Source organism: Trichoplusia ni, chromosome 12 (assembly GCF_003590095.1).
Source record: "Trichoplusia ni isolate ovarian cell line Hi5 chromosome 12, tn1, whole genome shotgun sequence".
Lineage (NCBI taxonomy): Eukaryota > Metazoa > Arthropoda > Insecta > Lepidoptera > Noctuidae > Trichoplusia > Trichoplusia ni.
In genome coordinates, this window is record NC_039489.1 from 1,713,703 (window position 1) to 1,740,498 (window position 26,796).

At 36.8% G+C, this 26,796-nt stretch overlaps 2 protein-coding genes across 4 annotated transcripts in view; both read right to left on the reverse strand.

The window, feature by feature from the left end:
* Positions 1-14,483, reverse strand: part of LOC113499557 (trithorax group protein osa) — a 76,074-nt gene extending 61,591 nt beyond the window's left edge. Inside the window, exon 1 of the mRNA XM_026880072.1 lies at positions 13,227-14,483. Coding sequence (XP_026735873.1) covers positions 13,227-13,772 — 546 coding nt within the window. The 5' untranslated portion in view covers positions 13,773-14,483. The remainder of the gene's footprint in view (positions 1-13,226) is intronic.
* A 1,232-nt stretch (positions 14,484-15,715) lies between these two features.
* The window catches only part of LOC113499208 (katanin p60 ATPase-containing subunit A-like 1), a 33,729-nt gene continuing 22,648 nt past the window's right edge, over positions 15,716-26,796 (reverse strand). For 2 of the 3 annotated variants that reach the window (XM_026879585.1, XM_026879588.1), the window contains exons 3-10: positions 24,566-24,695; positions 20,587-20,756; positions 19,408-19,560; positions 18,905-19,026; positions 18,306-18,485; positions 17,841-17,999; positions 17,105-17,328; positions 15,716-16,809 (exon numbers count right to left, since the gene is read on the reverse strand). In XM_026879585.1, the coding sequence (XP_026735386.1) occupies positions 16,611-16,809; positions 17,105-17,328; positions 17,841-17,999; positions 18,306-18,485; positions 18,905-19,026; positions 19,408-19,560; positions 20,587-20,756; positions 24,566-24,695 (1,337 nt within the window). In that variant the 3' untranslated portion in view covers positions 15,716-16,610. The remainder of the gene's footprint in view (positions 16,810-17,104; positions 17,329-17,840; positions 18,000-18,305; positions 18,486-18,904; positions 19,027-19,407; positions 19,561-20,586; positions 20,757-24,565; positions 24,696-26,796) is intronic. The other variant, XM_026879587.1, reaches the window with a different exon arrangement.

Sequence of the window (26,796 nt, forward strand, 5' to 3'; positions counted from 1 at the left end):
CGGGTAGGTGCGCAGCCCGCGCACCGCCCTCTACGCGTCTATTATATTTGCTTTCATACTTGGACATACCTATATGACCTTAATAACCAGTAGCTCAAAATTACATTAAGAACAGAAACCTAAGCCACCTTTGGGCCAAAAAGCATAAAGTAAAACTCAGATGTAATAAAAAAAAGACCCCATTTCGGTGGTATAAATAAGTCCAAACAAATCTCAGTGACCCAATGCCTCAACGTCGGACTTCAAGGGCCTCATGAAAAGTTCATTTAGAGATATGAAAGCAGGGCTTTTTGTATTCTCGAGTGACTGCAGGGATCAGTGAATACCCCAAGTCAGGAAAGCAAAACAGACAAAACCGCTCTGTAATCGTTAAGGTTGCGGGCTGAAAATACGAGAGGCTAACGTAAACCACAACGAAACGTAACGTAAAAGGTATTTCATTTTCACAAGCGGCTTGGAAAACATTTGTGAGAATGATATATAAATACAGGCGTTACAAAATTTACTCTAAAATTAAACGTGATAATTTAGAGCCAGTTCCAGTGGCAAGATTACCTTTGAAGAATTATACTTTTGTAGTCATATTTACAACCGATTATACAGTTCCGGCAAATTAAGGGTAGAAATAGGAAACAATATGAAACGTTGACCCTGCGCCCATGTGGTGAATTTGCATTGCAAAAGGTTTCATTGTTTGAACCCTAAATTGACAAAAAAATAATGTCACAAGGCACACAAAACATAATTTTGTATGTGGTCCACCAAAATAACCCTCGATCCTTATGTAAATTGTGCGTAAATAATACTTCTCGTAGTAAACTCAGCTGTTAGGCGTCATTGTGTCTTAAATGTAAATCACCTTTTATGAATAAGGAATGTTGATGTCATATTATCTACTTGGCTATGAATGGGCTTGAATATATTAAATGAACGTACGATGTCTAAAAGGTTGTAAGACCTTGCATTTGATTTCATGATAAGAGCTACTTGAATTATATTATAAGATTACTAGCTGACCCAGCAAACGTTGTTTTGCAGATTTTTTTTCTAGTTGTATGCATTTTTAATGCCACATTATAAAAAAATGAAAACAAAAAATTTCGTCCAAAAAATAAAATAATAAATTTTAGTGTGGGCAACCCTTGTACACTGAGGGGTATGAAAAATAGATGTTGTTCTATTCTCAGACCTACCCAATATGTATACAAAAATTCATAAGAATCGGTCGAACCATTTCGGAGGAGTACGGTAACTAACATCGTGACACGGGAATTTTATATATTAGAAGAAGAAGAAGAAGTATAAGTATAAGTAACAAGCATTGAAATAGAAAATACACGTTTGTAGGGGGTGTGGATATATGGCGAACTTACTACATAAACATAACATATAGATGTTGTCCTGTCAAGAAATATGTAGCTGGTATGAGACAGCGTGGTGCGAAATGCCGCGTACCAAGCTAATTGGAATAATTTAATGAGATAATATGGTAGATATTACGGCGTGCGCGAAGTGCATCAAACGCGACAGTGCAAGTGTGTGCCGTTAGGAATGTGACCGGATTCCGATCCAGCTCGTCGGCACGACCGCATTCACCCACTTGCAACGCTATTATGTCATTACCATCGGCCCAAACATTAACCCTGTTACCCATTACTTATAAATAACGCTACTTTGTACGACCAATATGCACACAATATTCTGATAATAATCAATATTTATTAATGTCTAACTGGGAAGAAAGACAGACGGCAAATTTCAGGCTTTTGTCACAAGGCGATAAACGATGTATTAGTGAAAAAGAAGCATTTTACAACAGCAACGCAAAATACCTACTGTAGGAGAGGCATAATTAACTAAGCATTCTATAGAGACATTGAAATTGAAATGAAAAATAAGTAAGAAAAGTCGTTGGAAGAAGTAAAAACTTACAAACCTAAAAGCTTTTACATTTTGTCAAAGAAATATAGTCATAAAACCAATTTCCGAGATCAATTTAAAATAAAAGATTGAAGGGGTGCTTTTCTGAACTATTTGCTATGTTTTAGCGGAAATCACCAAGGCGCTTCATCAAAAAGTCTTGCTTGGAAAATAATTCTGCATCCATACAAATGCAAAAGTATCTCTGCCTGTCTGTCTGTCTCGCTTTCATGCCAAAACTACTAAACCGATTGTCATGAAATTTGGTACACAGCCTTAAGCCTGAGAAGAGACAAGCTGCTTTTGACTAGAAAAAGGGTTGTAACATATTTTTTTTTAAATGAATAAAATAGCTGTTTTAGGGTATTTAGATTTTAAGGAGGAGGGAATAGAGGTGAAGGGCGTTTTTATCTCGGCGTTCCCACAAAAACCGGAACTACCGCGCGCTGTAAACTAAAGTCCACGCAGACGGAATCGCAGGTAACTGTTAGTGATATTTAACTCTATAAATACGAATAATAAGGAAGGAATATAAATCAGGCTCCTTTTGAAATGAAACCAGGTAGGTAATTACATACAATGTAGAATCTAGTTTTTACAATCTGTGTTCATATTCCGAGAGTTAATGTCAGCTCGGGAGGCTCGGGTGAAGGGCCCGTCGCCGCACAACTCGATGATTACATACATGTGGAAAGTTGTTTGGTGTAAGAAACTCGATTTGCGTTTAATGACTACTGTTAAAATTGGAGAGGTACATTTCACTGGTTATTCTTTCTGTTTTTAACACTTTATTTCCGTCGTAACAAGTTGTTTCTTTTTTAGGTTATTTTTGTTTTAAACGATTATCCCAGTTAGATGTTTTATCTTTTTGTAGCCGAGAGTTGACACCTAGGCTCAAGACAAACCTTCGTTGATCACACAAACGTTTGACTGGGGATCGAAGCCGCCGCTCCGTTGTTTTGGCGTGGTGACCGCAACCACGCGGCTATCCGTGATAGTAAATGTCAAAGAAGGCCAAAACCCAAAACTAGATTAGTTGACTGATAAGAAATTAGCATTTTCAGCTTAATATTCGTTTCCAGTGATTATCTCCATAGTTCCCAACGGAGATTTAACATAGAGCCACTGATGATTGTAAACATTGTTGCTTTATAGTATCTCTAATAAAATCTAAAAAACTTGTGAAATAATTGTAAATTAAGTAGGAGACATAGTTCAATTACGCAAGGAAGCTGCTTTGTTAAGCAAGTAGTTTATATTAACTTAAGTACGTAACTTCTTAACAATTCTGATTTACTTCGTGTGTTTCGGTCTCGATGGTATCCTTTGGTCATCGTCATATAAGAATTTAAGTTATTTCATTAAGGAATTTCAATGGAGACATACACATACAAAACTGTGTGTTGTTTTTCTGTTGTTGACAGAACATTTTGAGAATACGTAAAAACTGTTTTAGTGGCGCCAGCGCTACTCAGTAACGCCAATAACACGTTTTTTACCACCCGCTGAAGTACAGCTAATTCTTTGTAATCTGTGCTGTCTTTAACCAATAACATTGTAGGTCTCATTTATTTAAATTGAATTTCAAGACAACTACGCGTAGAAAAATGAAGTTTCGATTTCAATCGCTGTCTTAAATTTAGAAACAGTATCATAATTTTAGAACGTCACGTCAGAAAACATATAGAGCGAAACGAATTGTTCAACACCTCGAGGAAACAATATTATTAAACACCGTTTAACAACGATGTTAATGACCTATGACTAATACAAGAGGCCTGTAATGTATAACATTGGCATTCGTACAAACAGCAGTGGCAGCGTGCGCGGACGGATACGAGCAAACATTACATAACTTTGATTGTGTTTGTAAAAAGTTGGGGATTCCCTCCACTACAAGCGCATCTTGCTTACACAGACACACCGTTGATGTGTGTGTGTAACCTTGCCTTCCTTTACATATTAAACGCCGTCGGGCTATCCCTTTGCGTACCCACACAAAAAATACGAACCATAACTATATTGTTAACAGAAAAAGAAAATGAATGAGTTTGACTGTTACCGTTATTATTATCTGGTTCGTTTTATCGTGCTCCTGTTAGAAACGATAAAGGCCCACTGACCGGTTTACTTTTTATATGTGCCGAGAATCAACAATGGCACGTAAACCTTATTCATCGAATCATCTGTTTCCACTTCCGACTACACGTGCTTTGAATGACAGCATTCTTAATAAGGCAAGGAGACCTACATAAAATGTACTGATAACACTTGCTTCATTTCGACTTGATTCACGCCTTAACACGAAATGTTTTAAGATAAAAATTGTTTTCGATTCAATGTGTCAAGTTTAATATGTTTGCATTATTTTTATCACCATTACACCGCTGATTTGACTTGGCAACGGTTATACCAGTTTGTAAACTAATAATAATAAAAAGTATACAAAGTAAATGGTTGCATTAGCGGTTAGTGCAAACGCTAACAAGCACGTTTGCGTTTTCATCTCTGTCGTCATGGACTAGCGGAAGGCAAATACGAATGTCTGTGTATTTAATTATAAGTCTCTATAAATAGAAAGAGCATTACGTCGTGTTATGCGGTCGGTTACGGCAAGTTATTTCGGTCTGCGCCGTCACGAGCCCCCGTGAATGTCAAGCTCGCGGTAACTCTAACTAGGTGCTACAGCGGTTAGGCAACAGGTGGCTTGCACCGCGATCTTAGACAAGTAAACATTTGCATGCACCGAAGGAATTCAATTGTGCGCTACACACATTTAATCAACTAACTGCATACAGTATTTCGCGAGTAAACCTAAATAGTGATTTTGTGCGTTTTCTTTGTTCTACGTGCATAACTTTTACTTCATTTTTTTTCTTTACTCAGGCCACGCATTGGTTATCCTGAATAAAAGTAGTAAATACTTTCTTATATCGACACTAATTGATAAAGATGTAATCTAGTTATATTAGTCTCAGTGAAATTATATAATCAAATCACAAATGTAAACAAACAATCACAAGTGTTACTGACCTAATAAGGCCGACCCCTTTTCCACCCAAGACGGTTCAATAAAGAACTCCCTTTAGGTACCTACGCAGTATCTAGGGTAGGTACATAAGAGAGGCGGTCGTGACCTTTTATACATATATATATATAGAAAGGCTACCCGCTTTACGCAAGTATGACACATCACATCAGGAATGTTAACCCCAACGTGGATAAGGCAATGTTGACGACACAACAAAATCTAAACACCTGTGTCTAAATTGCTTAAAAAAAATACTACTTACTACTGATAGTTGTAATGCATAGCTGAGTTGATTTTATGTACAACTTATGCTAACTAAGCGAATCGCGTAAGAAATTTGTTCAAAAAGATATAATTATATAAAAAATGCCCTAAGTCACTATTCCACGCAAACGTCGTTAGTTTAGATATTTAAGAATATGAGGAGTTTTAAAAACGCGTCGTGGTCGCTCGTTTGTTTCGATACAAACACGTTAGGCCACGCAAGTCGGACTAATACGAACGTGCGAGAGCGTCGAAGGAAACTGCTATGCCGATGAAAAGCACGCAAGTACGGTGCGTTTAAAACGCGTTGTGCGTCTATATGTTTAGGCTACCAAAGTTGTCAAGAAAAGATTTTATGGCAATATTACATTCCACGTTCAAGTGCGTGTTCTTTACAATACTATATCCGAAACAACGGTAATTTGAAACAATATTCCTGATCTACTTAAAGCAGGTAAGAACAATAAAAAACATTTTAGTAACTGTTTTACTTTCACGTTTTGTTTGATATCGTCAAAGTTTATTGCTCCCTGCTCTTTAGGAACGCGCTTACTAACTTCAAAAACAATAAACGTTAAAAGTAAAACAATAACGTCTTTTTATAGAGTTCTAAATTGCTGTAATGTTTTTTGATAATACTTGTTATGGCCATAAATAATCTTGTTTGTAATCTCACACCGCCTGTAGTATCTAACGTATATGAATACAATATGTATAGTATATGCATGTGTACAGGCATGGAAGTCATTTACCTTTCCGGCTGCGCTCGACGTGGTCCTTGGCAATGGCCCCTTTCACATACACACAAGTATAATATATATTTATCGATGTTACGTAAAAGTGTTTGCACCATTTATGTAGTCTGAAGTTAGGTTTATATAATTTCGCTCGTAAAACTGTTACATCGAAACGTAATTTGTACATCTTAGTAGGTTGAATGATCATCCGAGCTTTATAGTTGTTTCATTGAGTTTCGACAACTATCGTGGACTTGGGGGCAAAATTGGTTTCTGAAATGATGTTTATCGTTTAAGTAGAACGTACCTGTCTTTTAATGTGAATGTAATGGGTGATTATTAGTGAGCACGTCGCACAGTTTGTCACGCACACAAACCGAAGTGATAATGTGCTTGACCTACACAGACCTCCCTTGTTATTAATCCGACGTTTTGATTTCAACCGGCGACCGGCAAAGGGAGCTGGCAATTACATGACGTCACCACGGTTTAACGACCCCATTACAACATTCAACATATTGTATGAATGAATGCAAGCCGCGTGACGGCTGACGTTTTTGTTCGCCAATACGTCGCGGAGTAAGGTGCAAGTTGTTGCCACACTCAGATAAGGTGCATTGCAGGTGTTTGACATAGTTATCTAGTTTCATTGATACAGGTGTGAAATACACAAACAGTATATAATCACTGCTGCCAAAATAATAATAATTGACAACATCAGAACATTTTGGCGCTTCAATAATTTAATGTAAACATTTGTGAGAAGGTCAAGACACTAACGTCAAATTAAAAATTGGCACGTGCCAAGTGAATTTTTAATAGACAGCAGTTAAGCGGTCAGCGACCCTATGCGGTAAAAGATCGAGGTCGTGCCCCTTATCCAAGCAATGCACAATGACACGATTATCGGGCGGCACGCGGGTCCGAGACGGCTCGCATTGATTTTACGAAATCCACATCACAGACTCAGAATGAACGGTCTCAGTCGGCCCATTCATCTCGTTTTCATGTACACACCGCCGCTATTGCGATACGAAAGTGAGAGCGAAATTTACTCGGGCTGCAACTACGCACAGAACCGCCATGTATTGCCCTAAATACTACGATAACGGCCATTAGGTAATTGGTAATTGAACAGCGTTTGAATTTGAATATTATGTTATTGGGGGCGGGAGGTGTGATTTTGATGTGAATTGTTTAGGTTTAATATTGGATTAGTTATTCAATGTCACTATGTGACCGTGACTTAGAATCTAAACACATGGGATGAATTGAAATGAAAACGGGCGCGACATTTTATAACGTGATTTCCTGTTATAGAAATTAAGGAATAAATTGAGTGCTATTTACGCAGTCATGGGAAAGTTGAAGACGAAACATAAAAATTACTAATCAAATAGACATTCCGTCGATAGGCGGCAGATCCTGTCAGAAATCATTAATTGCAACAAACAGTTGGACGTCGCCAACGGCCGAATCGAATGTAGTACATTTTTCGCCAATAGTGGTTGAACTGTTTATAAGAAGCCACTTGTTGCATATCAATTACTGGAACGACGAAATAAGATAGAAAAGTTGTTTAATGTTAGAGTCAGCACGGATCTTGATAGCCAAATCATTGCTATAAGAAGTTCAGCTAAACCTTTCTATAACACCGACGAAGACCGCATAGACAACAGCGTACACGGAGAATACCAGATGCAAGACAATTGTGTATGTAGACAAACACACACATACCCACATCACACACAGCTAAATCTAAATATAGCGAGCGCCGATATCAGCGGCTCGCCCTTGAACCAGTCGCACGGAAACATTTTATTATTATTACCGAGCTGTCGGCGAGCACGAGTATGTTGGGTCGACGACCCCGCTACCACGTGTCTCCTTATCGACAACTATCTAACACGATTGTGGGTAAACAACATGCCGAGATAAATGACTAATTCCACAATGCTTGCCTATTTAAGCCATTCATAAATAATCAGCGTAACGTCATAGCGATTACGTTGACAATACCCATTTATGATTAAAAAGATATACTTGCATTCTCAATAAGCTAGGACGTCTCGCGTTCAATCTACTGAATCGTAAAGTTTCCACGTTACTTAATAACTTTCATTGGAGTGCTGCAACTTCGCAAACTTAAGTAAACAGACAGAAGCAATCACGATCAAAATCGACGGGAAACAAATACAATAGTTTCGAGGCCACAAGAAATCGATACTCTGTCGCCGGCCGGCACGGTCAAAGAAAGTCATTCAATGCAACACATCCATAAATAATAAATCGTCTAATTGTAAAAGGCCGTGACGGACGGAAGAACGTGCATATCGTGGGAAGTGGGACATTGTTATGTAACCGGTATTTGTTCAATGGCCAGCCTACACGGGTACATCCTTACAAATGCGTACGACCTTGAATGTGAACTCGAAAGTGTAAACAGGCACGTGCTCGATGCATTGTTTTATAGCCGCCGGTTGTGAAATACCACAAACAACACTACGTTATAGCAGTGTGCTACGTATGATGTACGGAACTACACCCGGTAGCCTTATCAATACCCATGGCCAGATTGCCAAAGATTGACAACGAAGTGACGAATAATTCTGCTACTAGTAGCGACATCTACGCACGAATGCGAGCATTATAAGAGATTCAGAAGTTCAACAAAATAAAAAAGGAAGCCCACTCTCCTTGACAATTAATGAACTGAAAATGCTGAGTGAACAAAGCCAATAAAGTAACGAAAAGCCTTTCAAACTTGACGGCAAGGCAGATAGATACACGTGTCACATGTCAGGTTCCATTCACGTTGATTCCGTCAAACACACGTCCCGGCTCCGTTGGTTCTACATAATGTATGTACGGGGAACGGCAGCGGCGCCGGCAGATAGGCGGCGAGGCCTCATGTTTCACTACCCTTTAGCTCGTTTTGGAACTGAGAGGCCAACGCACAAATCTCCGACTGGAAGCGAGTAATATTTGCCTACACATCAAACTTTCACTATCGCCGTGCGCTTTCGTTTTTATATCAGCTAACAGTGGCGGGGCCCGCTTTGTTATTTCTACGTACATTTTTCCTTTTTGGTCCGACAGCCGACACTCAGTCAATGGGTAATGGGAAAAATGTCTTTGGTCTTTTAAATGGAAATTAAGTTGAAACTAACCAAAATGATTTGGCTTGACTATTTTTTTGGACAATGCATGGTGACGGGTCCGCCCTCCAGAAATCGAAAATGATCCCACGGAAACATTAAATCGGGATAAAAACCTTAATCCTGGTTATAATCTATCTGTAAACCAAGTTTCATCTAAATCCGTTCAGTGGTTTTTGCGTGAACGAGGAAGAAACATTCGTATAATTATTATATACTTTCGCGTTTATAATGTCATTAAAGTGGGATTATACATAGTAGGATAGAATGACGACAAGTAGTGTGAGACGAAAGTATCATCGTGCTCTTAACTAGAAACTGCCTGCCGCTAACCGGATTCTGCGTTTAAGATACAAGACTCACTTTAAAGACTATTCTATTATATTGTTTTCAATTAAACGTTTTTCAGAAAGAGTACTGGAGGAGGCGATTTCTCAAATACAAGCTTGCCCTGACTTGCGAAAGACTGCAGGCGGATGCTGGATGCGGCAGGCCGAAGACAGGGCGCTAAGGCGCACATTGGGGGAGGCCTATGTCCAGCAGTGGACTACTAAATGCTGATGATGATGATGAAGCTTGCCTATTGTTTGTGTTGTCATTGTACACTTGCTCGATTTAAATTTAGGTTTATGTATTTTTATTTAACCTCCCACTGTGTCCCACAGCTAGGCAAAGGCGTCCCCCAAATTATTGCACGTTTCTCTGTTCTGGGCCGCATGGAACCAGCCCGCACGGTAAGCGTTAAAATCGTCGTTTTAGGTTGTTTAATATATTATTCACCATTTATTTTGGCATATTTTCACGTACCTAGGAGAAAACTTACAACGACAAATTGATTTAAAATATGGCAACGACGTCATAAAAAAAATATTTAGCGACGTCATCATCGCCAATTATTTTTTTTTTTGAATAATCCGAATCACCTTCACAAAACCCTTTGAACTTTATGAACACTAGATCTCAAAGCGTAATTAGATCTAATCGTAGTAAATTCAAATCTAGGTTTTGGGCGTCGATACCAACAAAACCCTTGCCTGCACTTGCTCACAAAACGCATTATTTAAGAGTCGAATTTGTCACTATGCAGGTTCATAACCATATTTTAAATTATTGTTAACTAATTCACATTAAGGAGAAAAAAAATGCACGAAGAAATAATACAGATCAAACATAGACCAATGACAAAAATTTCTTAGCTCAAATTATTAAAAAAAGTTTGCTGTTGTTTTTCATTTCTGAAAAATATAGTCACAATCACAGACTTTAGTACTACCATGACCTATGAAATTGAAGATTTTTTTTTTCTCTTGTACTTAAATTTTTTTGGGTTCACCACTAAAGGGTATGGTACAATACTGTTTCTTAAAGTCTGTTCGTCAATTCTTCAATTTATCTAACAGAAGAATTTTGGTGTGTCTTTGTATACAAGCACGTAAAAAAACTGTCAATTTCACTGATTTAGTAATCTTTATAATTGTATTACATTCATGTTTTTTTAAACAGCGTTTTTAGACAAAGCAACACAGCAAGATTGTTTACCTCTTTTTAAGTACCTAAACCAAATGTAGTAAAGCTAAAATACATTTAAATGCATGCAAGTCAAACTAAGTCCCTAGGTAATGTATTTATTTTATTTTGATAAGATGCTTAAAAATCTTTTTTTTATATTCCATAATTATCAAACAACCAAAATAACACAGTATATTGTGTGAGATGAAAAAATTACAATAAAGGGGGAAAAAATATAAGAAATAAAAGGTACAAATGATAAATGCTAGAATTAGACCTGATAGAAACAAGTTTTTGTTTTCTATGAATAAATTAGTTATTCAGAAATGCAGTTTTAGGACTTCAGTAAACTTCTTAAATAAACTAATGTTTTACTGAATAGATTAGAAAGCTAATCCCTTAAAATCTACTATTATTATAATTCAGATTAGGGAAGTACAAATATATTTATACGACAAAAAGATAGTAGAGAAAACTCATTTTTTTTATGATTTACTAAAAATATTTCTCTAAAATGTATCTTGATTTGGTGTATTACTCATTACAAATAAAAACATTAGACTGACTTGGGAAGTCATTAAATATTATTTCTCTAGTTTTTTCTTGGAATAATAATGTTATAATCATTAAAATTAAATTCATTTTATCTATAGCTCTTTACAAAAATAAGCATTTTAGACTGATGAAATAGATTAGGTAAGGATTTCCTGTTCAAAAGAATATTAGTATCATAAACAGAATATAATTAAGAGGAAGCTGATATTTTCTACTTCAGTTGGGCTTATATTACGTAGTTGATGGAAGTTTTATGTAATGAAATTGTTAATTGGTTAATCACTTACTACTGAATGAATCACTAATCATTTATAAACTTTGCAATCTCAGATCTGTTATGGATTGTTTTTTTTTCTTACATACACATCTAATGAAGAATGTTGTAACTATGTATTTATTTAGTAATTATCTTTGTACTTAATTTGAAATGATTTATGCAGTGCTTCGAAATGTTTAATTTCAATTATTTTTAAACATGTCAAAGCAGATGACTGGGACTAGTGAGAAGAAATAAAAACGTCATTTTATATTGCTTTGTCTGACTATATGGGCTAGTTTGTAAAGGACCCTGTGATTTTTGTATACTTTCACACCCAAATATAGAAAACTATCTGCATTGAATCAGTTTTTCTCATGGTCATCTTTGTCATTTAAAGGTGCAAAGTGGCGGTACAGAATTTTTTAAATTAAAGTATATTTTAAGGTTATGTTGCATTTCAATTTACATTATGTACATAATTCAATCAGGCATAAAGACAATATATTGCATGTAAGTAGTTATACTTACATGCCATATTATACTTAATTTTTTCATGTAATGACATGTTTTTTGCATAATGGCACTTTATTTTTGACTTATATACAGTGTATGTGTGATTTGGCATTTTTTTAAGAATTCTTTCAAGAATAATTTAATTAGCTTTAATTGGCTTTAGTTTCGCTATAAGCTTGTTCAATCTTTGTTATTAGCTGTAAGTTTTCCTAATATAATAAAATAAAATAAACCAGTTTTAACTTAGGAGGATTTTTGAAACAAACAATAAAGATGAATTGTGTTTCCTTCTAGCAAAACTAATCTAGGCTGTGTGGATTATGCTTTCGTCTGATCAACAATGATAAAAATCTATAATTATTGTCATATTTTATGTGCCTGTCTCTGTTGCTACATATTTATTATCAAGTAAATATTGTATGAATTAAATCTTTGTTCGCTAACTGATATTGGGCTGATTTCAGTCATGAGACATTTTACCAAAATCAGATTTGGTAAAATTATAACAAATGGAAATAGAAACCAGAAGTACAGGATTCGGCTAATACAGATAGCAAAAGCACAATTTTAAAATAATCCTGTATTGTATAGATAGTGTTAACACTGTAGAAATTATAAATATTTAAATTGTTTAAGTGTTATTAAAAATAAAAAACCTGGAAAATCAAACATCACAACTGACTAATTGGACTCGCAGATTAGACTTAGAAACTAAACAAAGTTTCTGGTACATAAGCTAAATAAAAAAGAATATTTTAACTTACTTGTTAAATTATGTTGGATTACTTTGGCCAACTAATATTTGGCTATTATTCAACATTAGTAATCATCTTCTTAGTACAGAGGGATGAATACCGAAACAGTATTAACACTATAAACATTACAATCTAAAAACTTAATAATAAAAAATACCTAGTTGGTATAGAATTTGGGATCCAAATGTGACATTAGTTGGGTGGCGTTGCCCATAAGCTCTTGATCCATTTTACCTAATTGAACTTATTTATGCCCTTGGGCTTAATGACAAAGAAAAAAATGTAAAAGGATGTTTCTAATGAATATCTAATGATAACAAACAGTTATTTTATATATGTTTGAGCAGTATATGTGACTGTTAGTGTTTTTCTTATTTAATTTCTTATTTATTACCCATTGTTCAAGTGTGGGTCTAGAAATGTAATAGTTTAAGAAAAAATCTTACATCTAATTATTCAACTTGCATATTTCCCACCAAAATGTATGATGAATATTCATTGTGAAGATTTAATGCTAGAACTTACCGTTGAATTTCTGTATGGGCTTCCTTGAGGATTATAGGGCGGCATAGGCCTGTGCTGCGGCCAGCCGGGAGCCGGGCCATACCCCGGCGGCTGCTCATAACTGTTGGGATAGCGGTGTGGCGGCGCCCCGCTTGATTGTAGTAACGAATTCAGCGTGGGCGTTGGACCTGGTGCCTGTGACACCGCCTGTCCCGGGAAAAAGCGCGGTTGCTGCGGCGGTGGCCGCGGTTTACCGGGAAAACCTGGCCGCGGCGCGTAATAAGGATCCGCGCCTTCTTGATATCTATACTGGCCGTACTGGTCTGTCACTGGCCTCTCTACGCCTCGGTCGTGACCGGGCGACTCGCCACTGTCGCGTGGCTGCCCTGTTTCGGCCGACATCGGCGATTTGCTCTTTGTGTTCACGACGCCATCGGGCGGAACGCGCCCGACGGACTTGTCGGTGCCGTTTTGCAACAAAGCGTTCCGAGATTCACTGAGCGGCTCCGATGGATTCTGGTCAACGTTTATTTCGCTTCGCTGAGACTCTGCCTGCGTCGCAGCCATGTTCGGCTGGCAACGACCGTCCCTGCTTACACTCGCTTTGGCGATCGACCGGCTCGCTTACGTTACATCGGAATCGGGCGTCGGATTGCAAAACCGCGACGCGGACACTTCCATCACTAACAAGAAGATGAACTATACACAAATAGTAACGCGAAACGGACGAAATATCGTTCACCGACGCACACACATCGATCACATATCTACTCCATTGGCGTAAACGAGGTTAGGGAAAAGGTTACATATCTAGAAGGCGATTTTGTCACGCTATAACTGAACATTTCATATCACTATCACGTTTTTAACACTCCGTATACGTTCACTTATGACAAAACTCATTCCCAAACCAGCAAACAAGTAAAATACTTAAAAACAGAACAATAGAATCACGAAACTTCCAAAATTATTGGCGTCCGCCATTACGGACTTGAAATTCTGCGCTTGACGACGCTTCTACCTATGTTCACTCCGGTTACAAAAAAATATTTTGTTGAAACTTATACCATAGATAGCTTATGCTAACTACTAATGTATCTCTCGATAATTTTTAGGTTTTAATGAAGCTAAATAATTATCTAATTGTACACAAATTCTAGGAAAATAACCCAAAATTATCTGTGCATGTTTACATTTTTGTACTATTGCGACCACGTAGTTACTACAGTGGTACCAACATAAAACATGCCACTAAGTGACAAGTTCCGCTGGCGCCAAGGCTTTTGTTGCTAAGTTCATTTCAAGTTGTAACAACTTTTAATTTATCAAATGGATAAACACTTCATTTGCTTCAATATTTTATAAAGATAAAATTATACTGTTTTTTAAATATTGTTTTATTGCTTTGAGGTCTAAATGCAGAGGCAATATTCTTAAACAATCTTGTTAAATTATCCATGTCGCTTCCTGTATTGCACCAACTTGACAGAGCGAAAAGAATAGAGCATAGATTTTGGGTGAAATTTGAAAAGAGGAATTTATTCATTATTTAATTGAAAGAAATATTTAAAATATTATAAGCATTTTATGTTGAATTTATGATATTATGTGTGGATACTAAAATTTTAGTTTTCTTTACTAACGGCAAGTCAGACGTAGATTTTGTCTATGATTTGTAGGTTTAGTCGATTGTCAAAGTTGCAATAGTTTACTGGTATGCAATTTACTATTGAATAAGTAGTATTTTATTATTTCTATAGCTTTATCTTACCTTTCAAGTTTCTTAGTAATATTTCAACTTTCAGCGTTATAGATGATGTCATTAAAAAATTTTGTTTGAACATGTTGAAATCGAAGAATGACTTAGTCCATTCTACTCGTCTTACACGATAAGTTTATTCGATTTTTTCTGTCATTTAATGTTGTTGTAAGATCGAAGAAGTTCCATCAATGCGTGTACGTAGTAAAAAAAAAGAACTCGAGTTCAAAAACTTGGTGGCTATCACGCTGCCCGCCGTACGTTAGAAAGGAGATGAATCCAATCAAAGGTCTGGATTATAGGCTATGCATGAACATGGAGAGGTCAGATAGGCAGTTACGTCCATAAGGCTTTAAACTATAAGTTCAACAGGATAGGAGCCGACCTTAAAACAGATTAGTTAGGGCCGACTTATTAATATCGATTAATGTCTATTTTGGAATTAGTAGAAAAATAACGGTTAGTTTGTTAAGTTCGGAAATTAGAACGCAATAAAAAAAAGGTTTATTTCAAATTATAATTCACCATACCTATAATGTAAGAAACCAATGGGAAAGGGAATGCGAAAACATCACTCAGTGACGTAATGTAAATAACTTAAAGAAGCTCATATGTTATAATGAACATAATAAAACACAAGCCAATTATCATTTAAAATTTGATTTATTTTTATGTCTTCGTTATACAAGTTTTGTTAATTTGTTTGCAAAAATATTATCTTCACCAATGTTATTAAAACGAATACTTTAAATTTGAATAATTTAGTACCGGTATTGACATAATGAACACAGAATTCTATTGCTAACACTAACATACAGTTCGTAGTAAAATGATACACAGGTTCACTCAAAGACGTGGCGATGTGACTCTCGAGATAACAGTTCAACTATCAAAACATCTCGCGACAGGCATCACTCGGGAATATGCTAATTTTAATTGAGCGAAATTCTATAATATAAATGCCAAATATATATCTCATTTCATAATAACGTAATATAGCATTTTTAATAAAAAAAAATCTATAAAAAGTACACATAAATTAGTTATGGCATAAAAACTATTATCTAAGTATAAAACAAATCTCAAATTTAACCTAATTTAAGTACAAAGATCACGGGTCACAGTTTATAGGATTACATTAGAAATTATAATATGTGATGACAGATCTGGCAAAAGTTAAGCTCGCTTGTATGCTGTTAGTATTATAATATTAATTTAATATGTACATGGAACGAAGTATCTTATTGTGCTTTATACAAAGTTCATGTTAATATGATCACAATTTGTATAAATAGTTCGTCTTGTGGTTATCAATAAAATGCCAACAGTAAGTCGAGTTAGAAGCATATTTACACAATGTTTGAAAACCGGAATGTTTACTACTATTTCAATAGATGATTTCTCTTCTCACTTATATAATATTATCAATTTCGATATGCCACTATCAATTTTATACTTTCCGTATTAATACTGCAACAGTCTGAATGTTACTTCGTTAACTTAAATTTATTACATTGAGTTTATAAGGCAATTTTTCGTGTTTAGAGTTTCTCTTTGAAATATCATTGTTTGCGTGATATTTGAAACAGGAACTGTTTGTTTGACAGCACAGGGCGTGACACACAGCAGGCGGGGCGGTGCTACTATCAGGAGGAGCCGAACTCGGACATCCACGAGAGGTACTTCTGTATGTCGCCCTTGGAGACGGACTTGTTGCACTTGGCGAGCGCGTCCATGAAGTCCGGCTTCGTGACCGGCAGGTCCAGCTCCTCCTTCGCCAGCTGCTTGATTTGTTCTGGCTTCAGGCCCGCTATCTTGCGCCGCATCGACATCATTGACGCATCTCTGTAAAAATATACATACAATTAAAATAAGCTCATACCAGTTTTTTGATACCAACTTGGAAGTTATAGATTTTTTTTATCTAGCACACTGTTTCCCACAGCTGGGCAAAGGATTAGCAGTTTTTAAATCATTTTATCTTTAAGTATCTTCATGCCCTAATACTCAAAAAGAAATTTTTGAGAGTCAAAAAGATATTTTTCCCTTGCATTTGACCATTTCCATCAGCGTAAGTCAATTTCGACATACACCGCCACAAACAGATTTCTCTCGAAAACTACAACTTTAGTGGTTGTACCTGCAAACATTAGTGATATCAGCGCCGGAGTATCCGTCCAGCTTCTTGGCGATGGCGCGGAGGTCGACCTCGGGGTCGAGCTTGACCTCGCGCAGGTTGATCTGCAGCAGCGCCTCGCGGCCCTCCTGCGTGGGCAGCGGGATGTAGATGCGCTTCTCCAGCCGCCGCCGAAGCGCCTCGTCGATGTCCCACGGGAAGTTCGTCGCTGCTAACACCATCACCACCTGTAGATTATGAAAAATAGATGTTGTTAAGATGACGATTTTATTGATGGCCAAGTTTGAGGAAATTGGTTTAGTATAAAGTAACAGATATTATACATGGTAAACTTACAACAAATATTCGAAAAAAATGCTAGAAATTATAAACCACATTAAATTAAATACTTTCCAAATTAAATACTTTTATTGCAGTAACAGATTAGTCTGATAAAGTTTATTTTTAGAGTCATGTATTTTAATTATCTAATCTCAAAAATGGCTTAAAAGAAAATATATTTTTAGTACATTTATCGAGACAAGTTGACACATTAATTTAGCAAAAAAACAACAGGAAATAACGCATGGGATCACGGGTTTAGTAATACAATAAACCATATTTATGCCATACTTTTTTTGAAACTCACTCATGGAACAGGAACTATTTGTAGGTATATACATAAATTAATAGGTTATATACCTAAAAAAAATAGTTGTGTTGTGTTTCTGATGCTTATTTAGTTGCTAGTGTCCAGTACCTTAGCGGGCTCATCAGTAGCGGATCCGAGGCCGTCCATCTGCACGAGCAGCTCGGACTTGACGCGGCGCGAGGCCTCGTGCTCGCTGTCGGAGCCGCGCCGGGAGCACAGCGAGTCGATCTCGTCGATGAATATCGTGCTGGGCGCGTAGAACCGGGCCTGCAACATGACATAGTATTATACAACACATTATATGAAAAATGTTTGACAATGCTAGGTCGATTTGAGACGGTAGCAACTAAAGTTTCAAATCTCGTAACCAAGATTTATTTCAAATACAAAATTGACACACATTGATTTAAATTTATTCATTTTTTATTTGGCTTAGGGAACAGCTCTTTCATGGTCAGATATAGACGGATATCAGAGAGATTGAAGTATGAAACTTAACAATACTTTATACCCCAAATCATCAGCATCATTGTTGGGTATAGCATATAAAGTGTTTTAGTATACGATTCGTACCATTTCAAAGAGCAGTCTGACTAGTTTCTCGGACTCGCCGCGGTACTTGGAGGTGAGCGTGGAGGAGGACACGTTGAAGAACGTGGTCCCGCACTCGGTGGCCACGGCCTTCGCCAGCATGGTCTTGCCCGTGCCCGGCGGGCCCACCATCAGCACGCCCTTCCACGGCCGCCGGATGCCCTGGGGACGTGGTTACAGGGATTTAGTAATCAATTCTTAAATATGGTGGTATTGTATACAAGAAAGGATTTGATTATAATTTGGTTTTCTTTCTTTTTTAAACATCATGTACTCAATAATGTTATCCTTATATCACAAGGGGTTTTTACAAACATTCATATAGCATGCACACTGAGCACTGAAGTAACATAACACAGTTCAATGCAGGGGTATAACCCATTATATATTGATTTATGTAATGGTTTAACAACTTTTGCGCATATTACATAAAGTCATGTAGATTAGTATTTTCATTGAGCTATTTAAGATGGTGTTACATAGATTCCTATTAACTTTTAATAGCAATAAGTTTTTAAGACTGCAGCTCGGACAAAATGAGTCCTATCCAAGCTCCACAAAAGTAACAAGATGGCACTAACTTTAAAGAAGTCTGGCATCCACATGGGCAGCACGACTGCCTCCTCCAGCAGCCGCTTGGCCTCCGTGAGGTCCGCGATGTCGTCCCACCGGATGTTGGGGTTCTTTTGTACTATGTCGCGCTCTGGAAACATGAAAGTCACCAAGGGTTATTAGGGTACATTCTACTTTCTTTATGGATGATTTTAGTTTGCAAATCAACAGTTTTTAAACAATAAGTTATTTTACCCGATTATAACTATTGGGTGACAAGGTTTAAAGGAGATTTTAAAAGCCAAAATAGCCTATGTTTTTATAAATACCTATCCAAAAACATTAACGCTTCAGGGTTCTTGTGTCTTAACGTAATAATGCATACGAAACGCTATATTTTGCAAAAAGTTCTTGAGATTTTGTCTTGTACGGTGGGGGTAAGTTATAATTTTCGTTTTTTATATAAACATATCTATAGAAATTACATATCTGATTGGTTTTATGATTACATGATATATGCCGTGTAACTCACCGAGCATGTCGACCAGGTCCCCATCAGCGGCGGCAGGGGGCTCGAACCTTCTCTCATCGTCCTTGTGCTTCTCATCGTCCGTGTCGCCGTTGTTGTTGTCTCTGTCCTGCTTGTCTTGCCTGCCGTGATCTTTGCTTGTGTCTTTTGATTTTGCTGCAAATTTTATAGAAAACTGTTAGTACTGGGTTTTGTTGAGCGATATAGCGGATCTATGACAGAAATTCTCTGAATGATAGAAGGGAGAACCTAGGGTTAGATTTGCATGGTCAAAATACATTTGCAAGAGAGCAGATTATTAGGTCTAGTATCATACTGGACAAGGCAAAAAAGCCATACATTATAAAAATAGAAAAAGAAAAAAAGAAAAAAAAATATAAAAAAAGAAATATAAAATCCAATTCATTGAATATTTGTATGCCGGTCCCGGCTAGACATAGCGGTCATTTCCATTGATGTAACACCTATTTACTACCTATGTTCTACGAATAAAGACTTTGTATTTGAAGCAATGATACAGAAGATCGTTTTTAAAGTTTATGGTCCTGTATATTAACATGAAAAGAGTTCAATAGTTCTACAAGTTTAAGTTGTTTTTTAAACATCTTATTTGTGCAGCAACGTATGCAAAACAGTATAATAGTTAGTGTTATGGTTAGTCAAATAACCACAAACCACAGAGCTCATTATGTAACCATCTTGCGGCTTCCTGGGATCGTATATTATTGGTAACACTATAGTTATTAACAATAACTTGTGTTACACCTTTTGTTTACACCGGTTAGAAAATCCATGAAGATGTGTTTTTATGACTCTTTGGAGCCCAGCTGATGCCTGCCGGGGCAGCGTGATTGTCCGAAAGAGTTACCGTGGCCCCGGCACACGAAGGGAAAAAGTAAAGAACATATGTAGTTGGTACGAGTCAGTAGAAGATTGAAACTTTGATACTCCCTTCCGTTCAACCCGGAAAGAGTCATTATTTTGATGATTTCCCATCCAAAAAAAAGAAGGTAATAGGTAAGTCGCGAGCGACCTCGTGGCTCCGGTTCAGGCTGTTGAAGGGGCCCGGGGTGTTTTTAGTCAGGGAGCGTCCAATATATCCCCCAGCCGTGCCCCCGGCGTGGGTTGAAGTCATTAGCGTTTCACCCCGGTAATCAAAGGTAAGTTGCAATGGATACTGACCGCTGTGTGCTTTGTTCGCTGCGTTTTTGGGGTTCCTGACGTCCGAAGTCTTCCGTTGCGATGTGGTTGCGTTTCGGGGCGCGGGGGTGGTCTTCTTGTTGTCGGGGCGCGTCGTTCGCGTGTTGCCCCGCGCTGACTTCATCGGCGGAGGGGGACCTCTGTGGATCACACTGTAGCTTCAATGTTTTGGATACTTTTAGGGCTAATCGATGGCTGAGAATGCGTGGTAAACTAAATGATCGACTGACTGGCAGGTTATGTCTCGTTTCATTAAGTGTGCCTACCTTGTGTAGAACTAAATAAATACATTTTCTATTCTGTTGTACAGAATCAGAACCTTGGGATACACGTGGACAAAAAATCACGAGTAGTTCGTTTATCATCAGATCATCACTGTCAGCTGACTCTTAAAATATTTATGTCCCGGCTTAATGCCCATTTTGATATTGTATGAAATATAGATAAACTCGTGGGAATTAAAAAAAGGAGCGACAATTATTTTAATTGGACGACTAGAGTTGTCATTTTTGTTTAATTAATTAAACCTAAATAGCCGTATAAGGCTGACCTATAGTACAGAAACCTGATTTATATATTTATTCCTTATAAGAAAAACAACATACAAATCCATGAAGGTAAACAAAACCTCCTTATTAGGAACTAAACAAAAACCTATTCATGTTTTGAGCAGGCTGCGGATAGCCTGCTCAAAACATAAATAAACAATTAAATTACGTGTTCCAATAAGTTTATCATTAAATACGTGTTCTATTATCTCATTTGAAATAACAGCGTGTTGTGGACAGGGAACTGACGTCATTTATGGCTTTATTACTTAATTATAATCGAGTGAAAACACAAAACAGCTGTAGTTGTACAGTCAAACGAACAAATTGTTTGAAGAATAAAAGAGACCTTATATCATACGGCTTAAGGTCTGTTTTAGTAATATGAAGTTACTGGTGATGGGTTGACTGTATTTTTTTTTATCTTATCGCTAAAGTCGGATTATAAAGAGGGTTATGTCATTAGAGAAATAAAAATGTGTAGTTCTGGTGTTCTACTATAATAATGCCTTGTGTGGACCATGAAGTAAGCTGAGAATTTAACATATATACTTATTTACATGCCACAAGTTATTAGGGTAACATTTGGCAATAGCTTATGCGTACCGATAATTCTTAAACAATTTTAAAACTCTCCTTTTCTGTTTTTAGCTGATAGATTGTTCTACTATTTATGATTAGGATTATAACCATTTATTAATTTTGAGTCGATAGAACCTTGACTATTCGTCGTTTTAGTAATTAAAACCATAAAATAGCCATGATGGAAGCAGCGAACTTATTTATTAAAAGCCACCACAAAATGTTTAGGAAATTATATATTGTCAAGTATAGAAGTTGTCTAAAGTCTAGACAATTCAAAGTTGGTAATGGTAATAAAATAGACGTTAGCAAACTTTCCGTCTTGACATCTTGTGTAAGTTTTCACCCAACACAAGTCGACAATATTCTATATAAATCTTAGAGTATCTAAAGAGAATCCATAAAATAAATAAAACGTGTCTTTTATCACAACACGATGCAGGAAATTGCACTTTATGAAGTAGAGCCGCAGAGCAAAGAGCATCAAACGCATTATATTGTTTGGGCAGGATGAAGCTCTTAAAAAAATACCACTTTTTTTAAAAAAAGCTGTGGGTAAAGTAGTCTTCCTATATGAGAAAGGAACATGCAAAAACACAAATATTTCTGTCTTAATTGTATTATTCTAACACTTATAAATAAAATCTTTTGAGAAACCTGTTTTCCAAAATCTAAAAGCCGCAGGTTAAATGCTAAAATATAGTTAAAAGTACCTACCTATCGAAATACAGATTATACAAGTAGTAGCTCTAAGCCAATATACGTAAATCGTATGTAGGTCACGTTTACTGAGATAACAAAAGAGGTTCAATTTAAACACCTTCGTGTATGTCCTTTGCAACAGCTGTTCTGCTGAACCGATATTGGTGTTGCAAACATGACCGACCTTCGGCACATCGGCGCCTACGCGAGGCGTTTCCGAATCATTACGAAGTGAAACGAAAACGTTCAACATTTAAATATCGGTAGGTATTTTTGTGCGGTATTGATTTAATTTATAAGGGGGACGTTATAGCATCACAAAAATACTTCGATGATGCTACAATGGAAGACGAAATTTTTATAAGTCTTGTCATGATTTAAATTTTTTTTCAATGAATAAATATAATTTAGGAACGCATAATCATAAAGTAATCCTTATTTAAAAGAACAGCACTAATGCATAATTAAAATTTAGCACTTTTAAAACCGGTGTTAAAATAGCTTTTCTAAAGCCCATTTTTCTGCCCCTATATACCTTACACGATAGGGGCAGAAAAATAGGCTTTTTACTTTACCGCCATATGCTAAAGAGCTCTTAAGATACCTGCCAGTGCGCACGTGGTCAACACGATACGTTACTTAGCGAGGCACCGCGTGCTAACGACTTCAACAGTTACTCTTAGCTTCATTACGCTAAATACACCCAGCCTAATTAACTTGTCGTGTAAAACAAACAAAACGAAGAAGAGATAATAATGAGGAACGAGAATTAACACCTAATTATGCCTGGCCTCAGTAAAACCCGGGGGTCTACCATCATAATATTTAAGGTAAGTTATGAATAATACGTTGAGTTGCCTCACTCTTCTATCACTTTAAGAGGAAGTAGGCTGGCCGATCATAAGCATCTTTTGATTGATGACTACGTTTTGCTAAGTTTCATATAGGTATTTTTTTCGTGAGAATGATCCATGGGGATATTTACTTTGACTAAGCTTATTAATTATTTGCTGATTTATTTAGAAGATATAATAACGAACGGGATGGATTTATCTGCATTCATATGAATTTGAAATGAGATTGTTAGCAACGCGCACAATTACGTGCTTAAACGATATTGAAAAACGTGCGTTATCGTAGCTTTTAAACTTGACTTGTTAGTTTACGATTCTTGCGGGCTGTGTAATACGTGTTTCTCGTCAAAGGTTTTATCGGGAATTCGCGACATTTAATTATAATACTGTATAAACCAACAAAAAAATGTGGCACATTATGATTTAAGCCTCCCTAATGATACTCGAATGAAACAATTTTACTGACTGATCGTCCTATTCGGACGTACCGAAGCGTCCTTATGATTGAGGACTAAAGTCGGATCCGAAACTAGTCGGGTGATACCGATAGCGCGTGAGTAAGCCGTTATCAAATAATTAGGAACTATTATTGTCACTTTATATTGGAGATTTTTTCTAATTAAGATGTCAAGGCTAAGTATTTAGATAAATTTATTAATGCAAATACTCTTTTGATTAATGTTAATAAGTTTAACGTTTTCATTAGGGCTTAAATATAAGCCCTGATCATGACTCAGTACTATTTTGTAACATAGTGAGACAAACCTTAAACTTATAACCCACGGTTAACCTTTTACTGTGTAAATGTCAACAGTATCTGATTGTCTGGTTACTGCTATTGACCAATAGTTTATGATCGATTAATGGACCAATATCGATGATCAAGTAACATTGGTATTCCTTATATGTCACTGTTAATAAACAAAATGTTACTATGAATAAATAATAGTTCTGACATTTTTGTAATATCTCATCAATTTCCGCGAGCCTATAGTGACAAAAATTTGAACGGCTGGACCAAGTTGGCTAACTTAAAGAATTACAAGACACGTGTCTCGAACTAAAACTACTCGTTATTATTTCCAATGAAGGAAATTGCATCTTCAGGTCAGGTTTCAGGTTTTGGATCGCCTAGTAATTAATATGCTTAATGAGCGGCAGCAACATTGGCGAATTTTAACTTTTTAAGTCTTCCTAAGTGCACATGTGTAGAAACACATTTACTTTAGCAGTTGCAATGTTTATCAGTTTTACAATTAATGAGGTTCAACTAACTTGTGTTCTACGCTGGTGGGTGGCGGCCACGCGTTGGGGTCTCTGTCGGGCGGCGGGGGCCATATGTCGGGGTCGATCTCGTGCGGCGCGGGGCCCCACATCTGGTCACGAGTTGGCAGGTCTTCGTAGTCTGTGGACAAATATACATATTATAATGTATGGGTTTGGAAGAGAGTTGCCGGCAAGAGCTGAATGCGAATAGCCGAAGATAGATCTCGATGGCGTACGACTGGGGAGGCCTTGTTCAGCAGTGGACGATTACGCTGATGATGATGATGTGAGAGAGTTGAGAGGTGTGTGTTAAAAATATTTCTTTGCTATGTGTTAAATCATGTTGCGTCTGTCACCAAATCGCAAGCATTTATGAATCACACAAATGCTTATCCTACGCGCAAATCGAACCTGCAAAACGTCGGACAGTGATCAATAAAAAAAAAAACAACTTTGCTGCATAAATAACTTCTCAACTTAATGAGCAAGAACTTTTAGGCTGTTAAAAAAAAGGTGCCTTCAGAATTCGACGAAATGGTGTTCACTTAGCTTCGTGAAAGCGGCACCAGATAATTGGAAATCGTTTAATTAGTCGACTTTTCTCACGAGATTTACTACACCGGCTTATCGAGTATTCAAACTATACATGGCATGTCCGGAGTTGACCGCACCGAGTATTTGTTTGCGGAGGTTTATAGTACTTTAATCGTTCTAGAAAGTTCCACCATTATTTACCGTATCTGCAGTATAAATGACGATGGAGTAAGTTGTTAATTTTATACTTACAATAAAGATGATAGTAGGAAGTATTAAATAAAAATAGTTTCACTAGTGAAACGTTTAGACTGTCTTGTATCTGAGGCTAAGATATTTATCCTCAAATTCAAGACCGCTTTCCACCTAAAAAAAGTATATTTTCTTGTGTATTGTGCCTGCTCAAAGATACGTGGAGACTAAAGTCCGTACCATTTGCTACAAAGTAACTTAAGGATACATTCTTGCGAACACTCTGAGTACAACACCTTTGGTCTTAACTACCCTTGGTATACTAGTACAGGTTATTAATTTAGCAAATGCAATTTTATCAGCTTATGAGCTCTTTGGAATACAGAGCGGAATTATAACTGCATTTAACCGGAGATAATAAATTGTCATCATGCAAAATGTCAAATGAATTAGCCCAGGTGGAAATAAGGCACATTAAAAGGAAACAATGTTAACCTTCCAGAAAAATATAGTCGATTACGTTATCAATGTAAAGAATGTTTTTCTTTTTGCAGGTTCAGATTCCTGCAAGCTTGCTTCTTATTAGCTTTCAAATAACACGGCATCCATTGTAGAAGCAAGACGCCGCTATCCGCAGACGATATCGCTGTTTCGCTTCCACAATTGCCTGTCCCAGTACAGCATAAACAGCGTATAGTACAGGCACAGCTATTTACATAAATTAAAATCTATTTCGATCCAGAACTAGGTTAGGTTATAAATGAGCTTAAACGACGCCCAGAAACTGTGATAAATTAGTGATAATTAATGTCCGTTATAAATAATATCGCCATTAATCATTTGTGCCCACAGCGGTGTCGTTGTGCACCTTGCGGAACAACTTTCGGTGAGACTTGTCTCAAAATTAATTGAGGCTTGTTATAATCATCGATTGTGATTCAAGGTGAAAGCAAGCCGGAAATTTGTGAAATGTGAGATGTTACAGGTTTTTTTGGATTGATAAATATGTATTAATATTATTATTTTGAAATTTTTACTTTTTACAGTCAACTGTATTGATTTGAATGAAGACAATATTGTATTTGTGTATTTATGTCTGTCACACACACTACAGATAACTTGAATAAATTAAATAATCTAGTACCAGCCATACGTATACGCTACGACCATAGTAAAGAAAGGTAAACTTTTCTATTTTCTCACGAGCTATTGTTAATTAATATCTAGCTTTATGATACTTAGACATATTCTGTCTTTTTATTTGCTTTCCTAGTCGAAGCTTTCAAACAGTTACGGAGAAAGTTCGGAGCGGTATTGTACTCATAGATACGAAAACAGTTTTATGAAAAGAGAATTGACAAATATAGTGTATTGTACATCTTCGAACTTCGGCGATACATACAATGCCCATGATTGACCACGAAATATTTCATTTACGGACACTTAGTTCATCGTTGAAGCTTTTAAATACCTCGCGTGATACAACCCCATTGAAAGGAATAAATTAACCATAC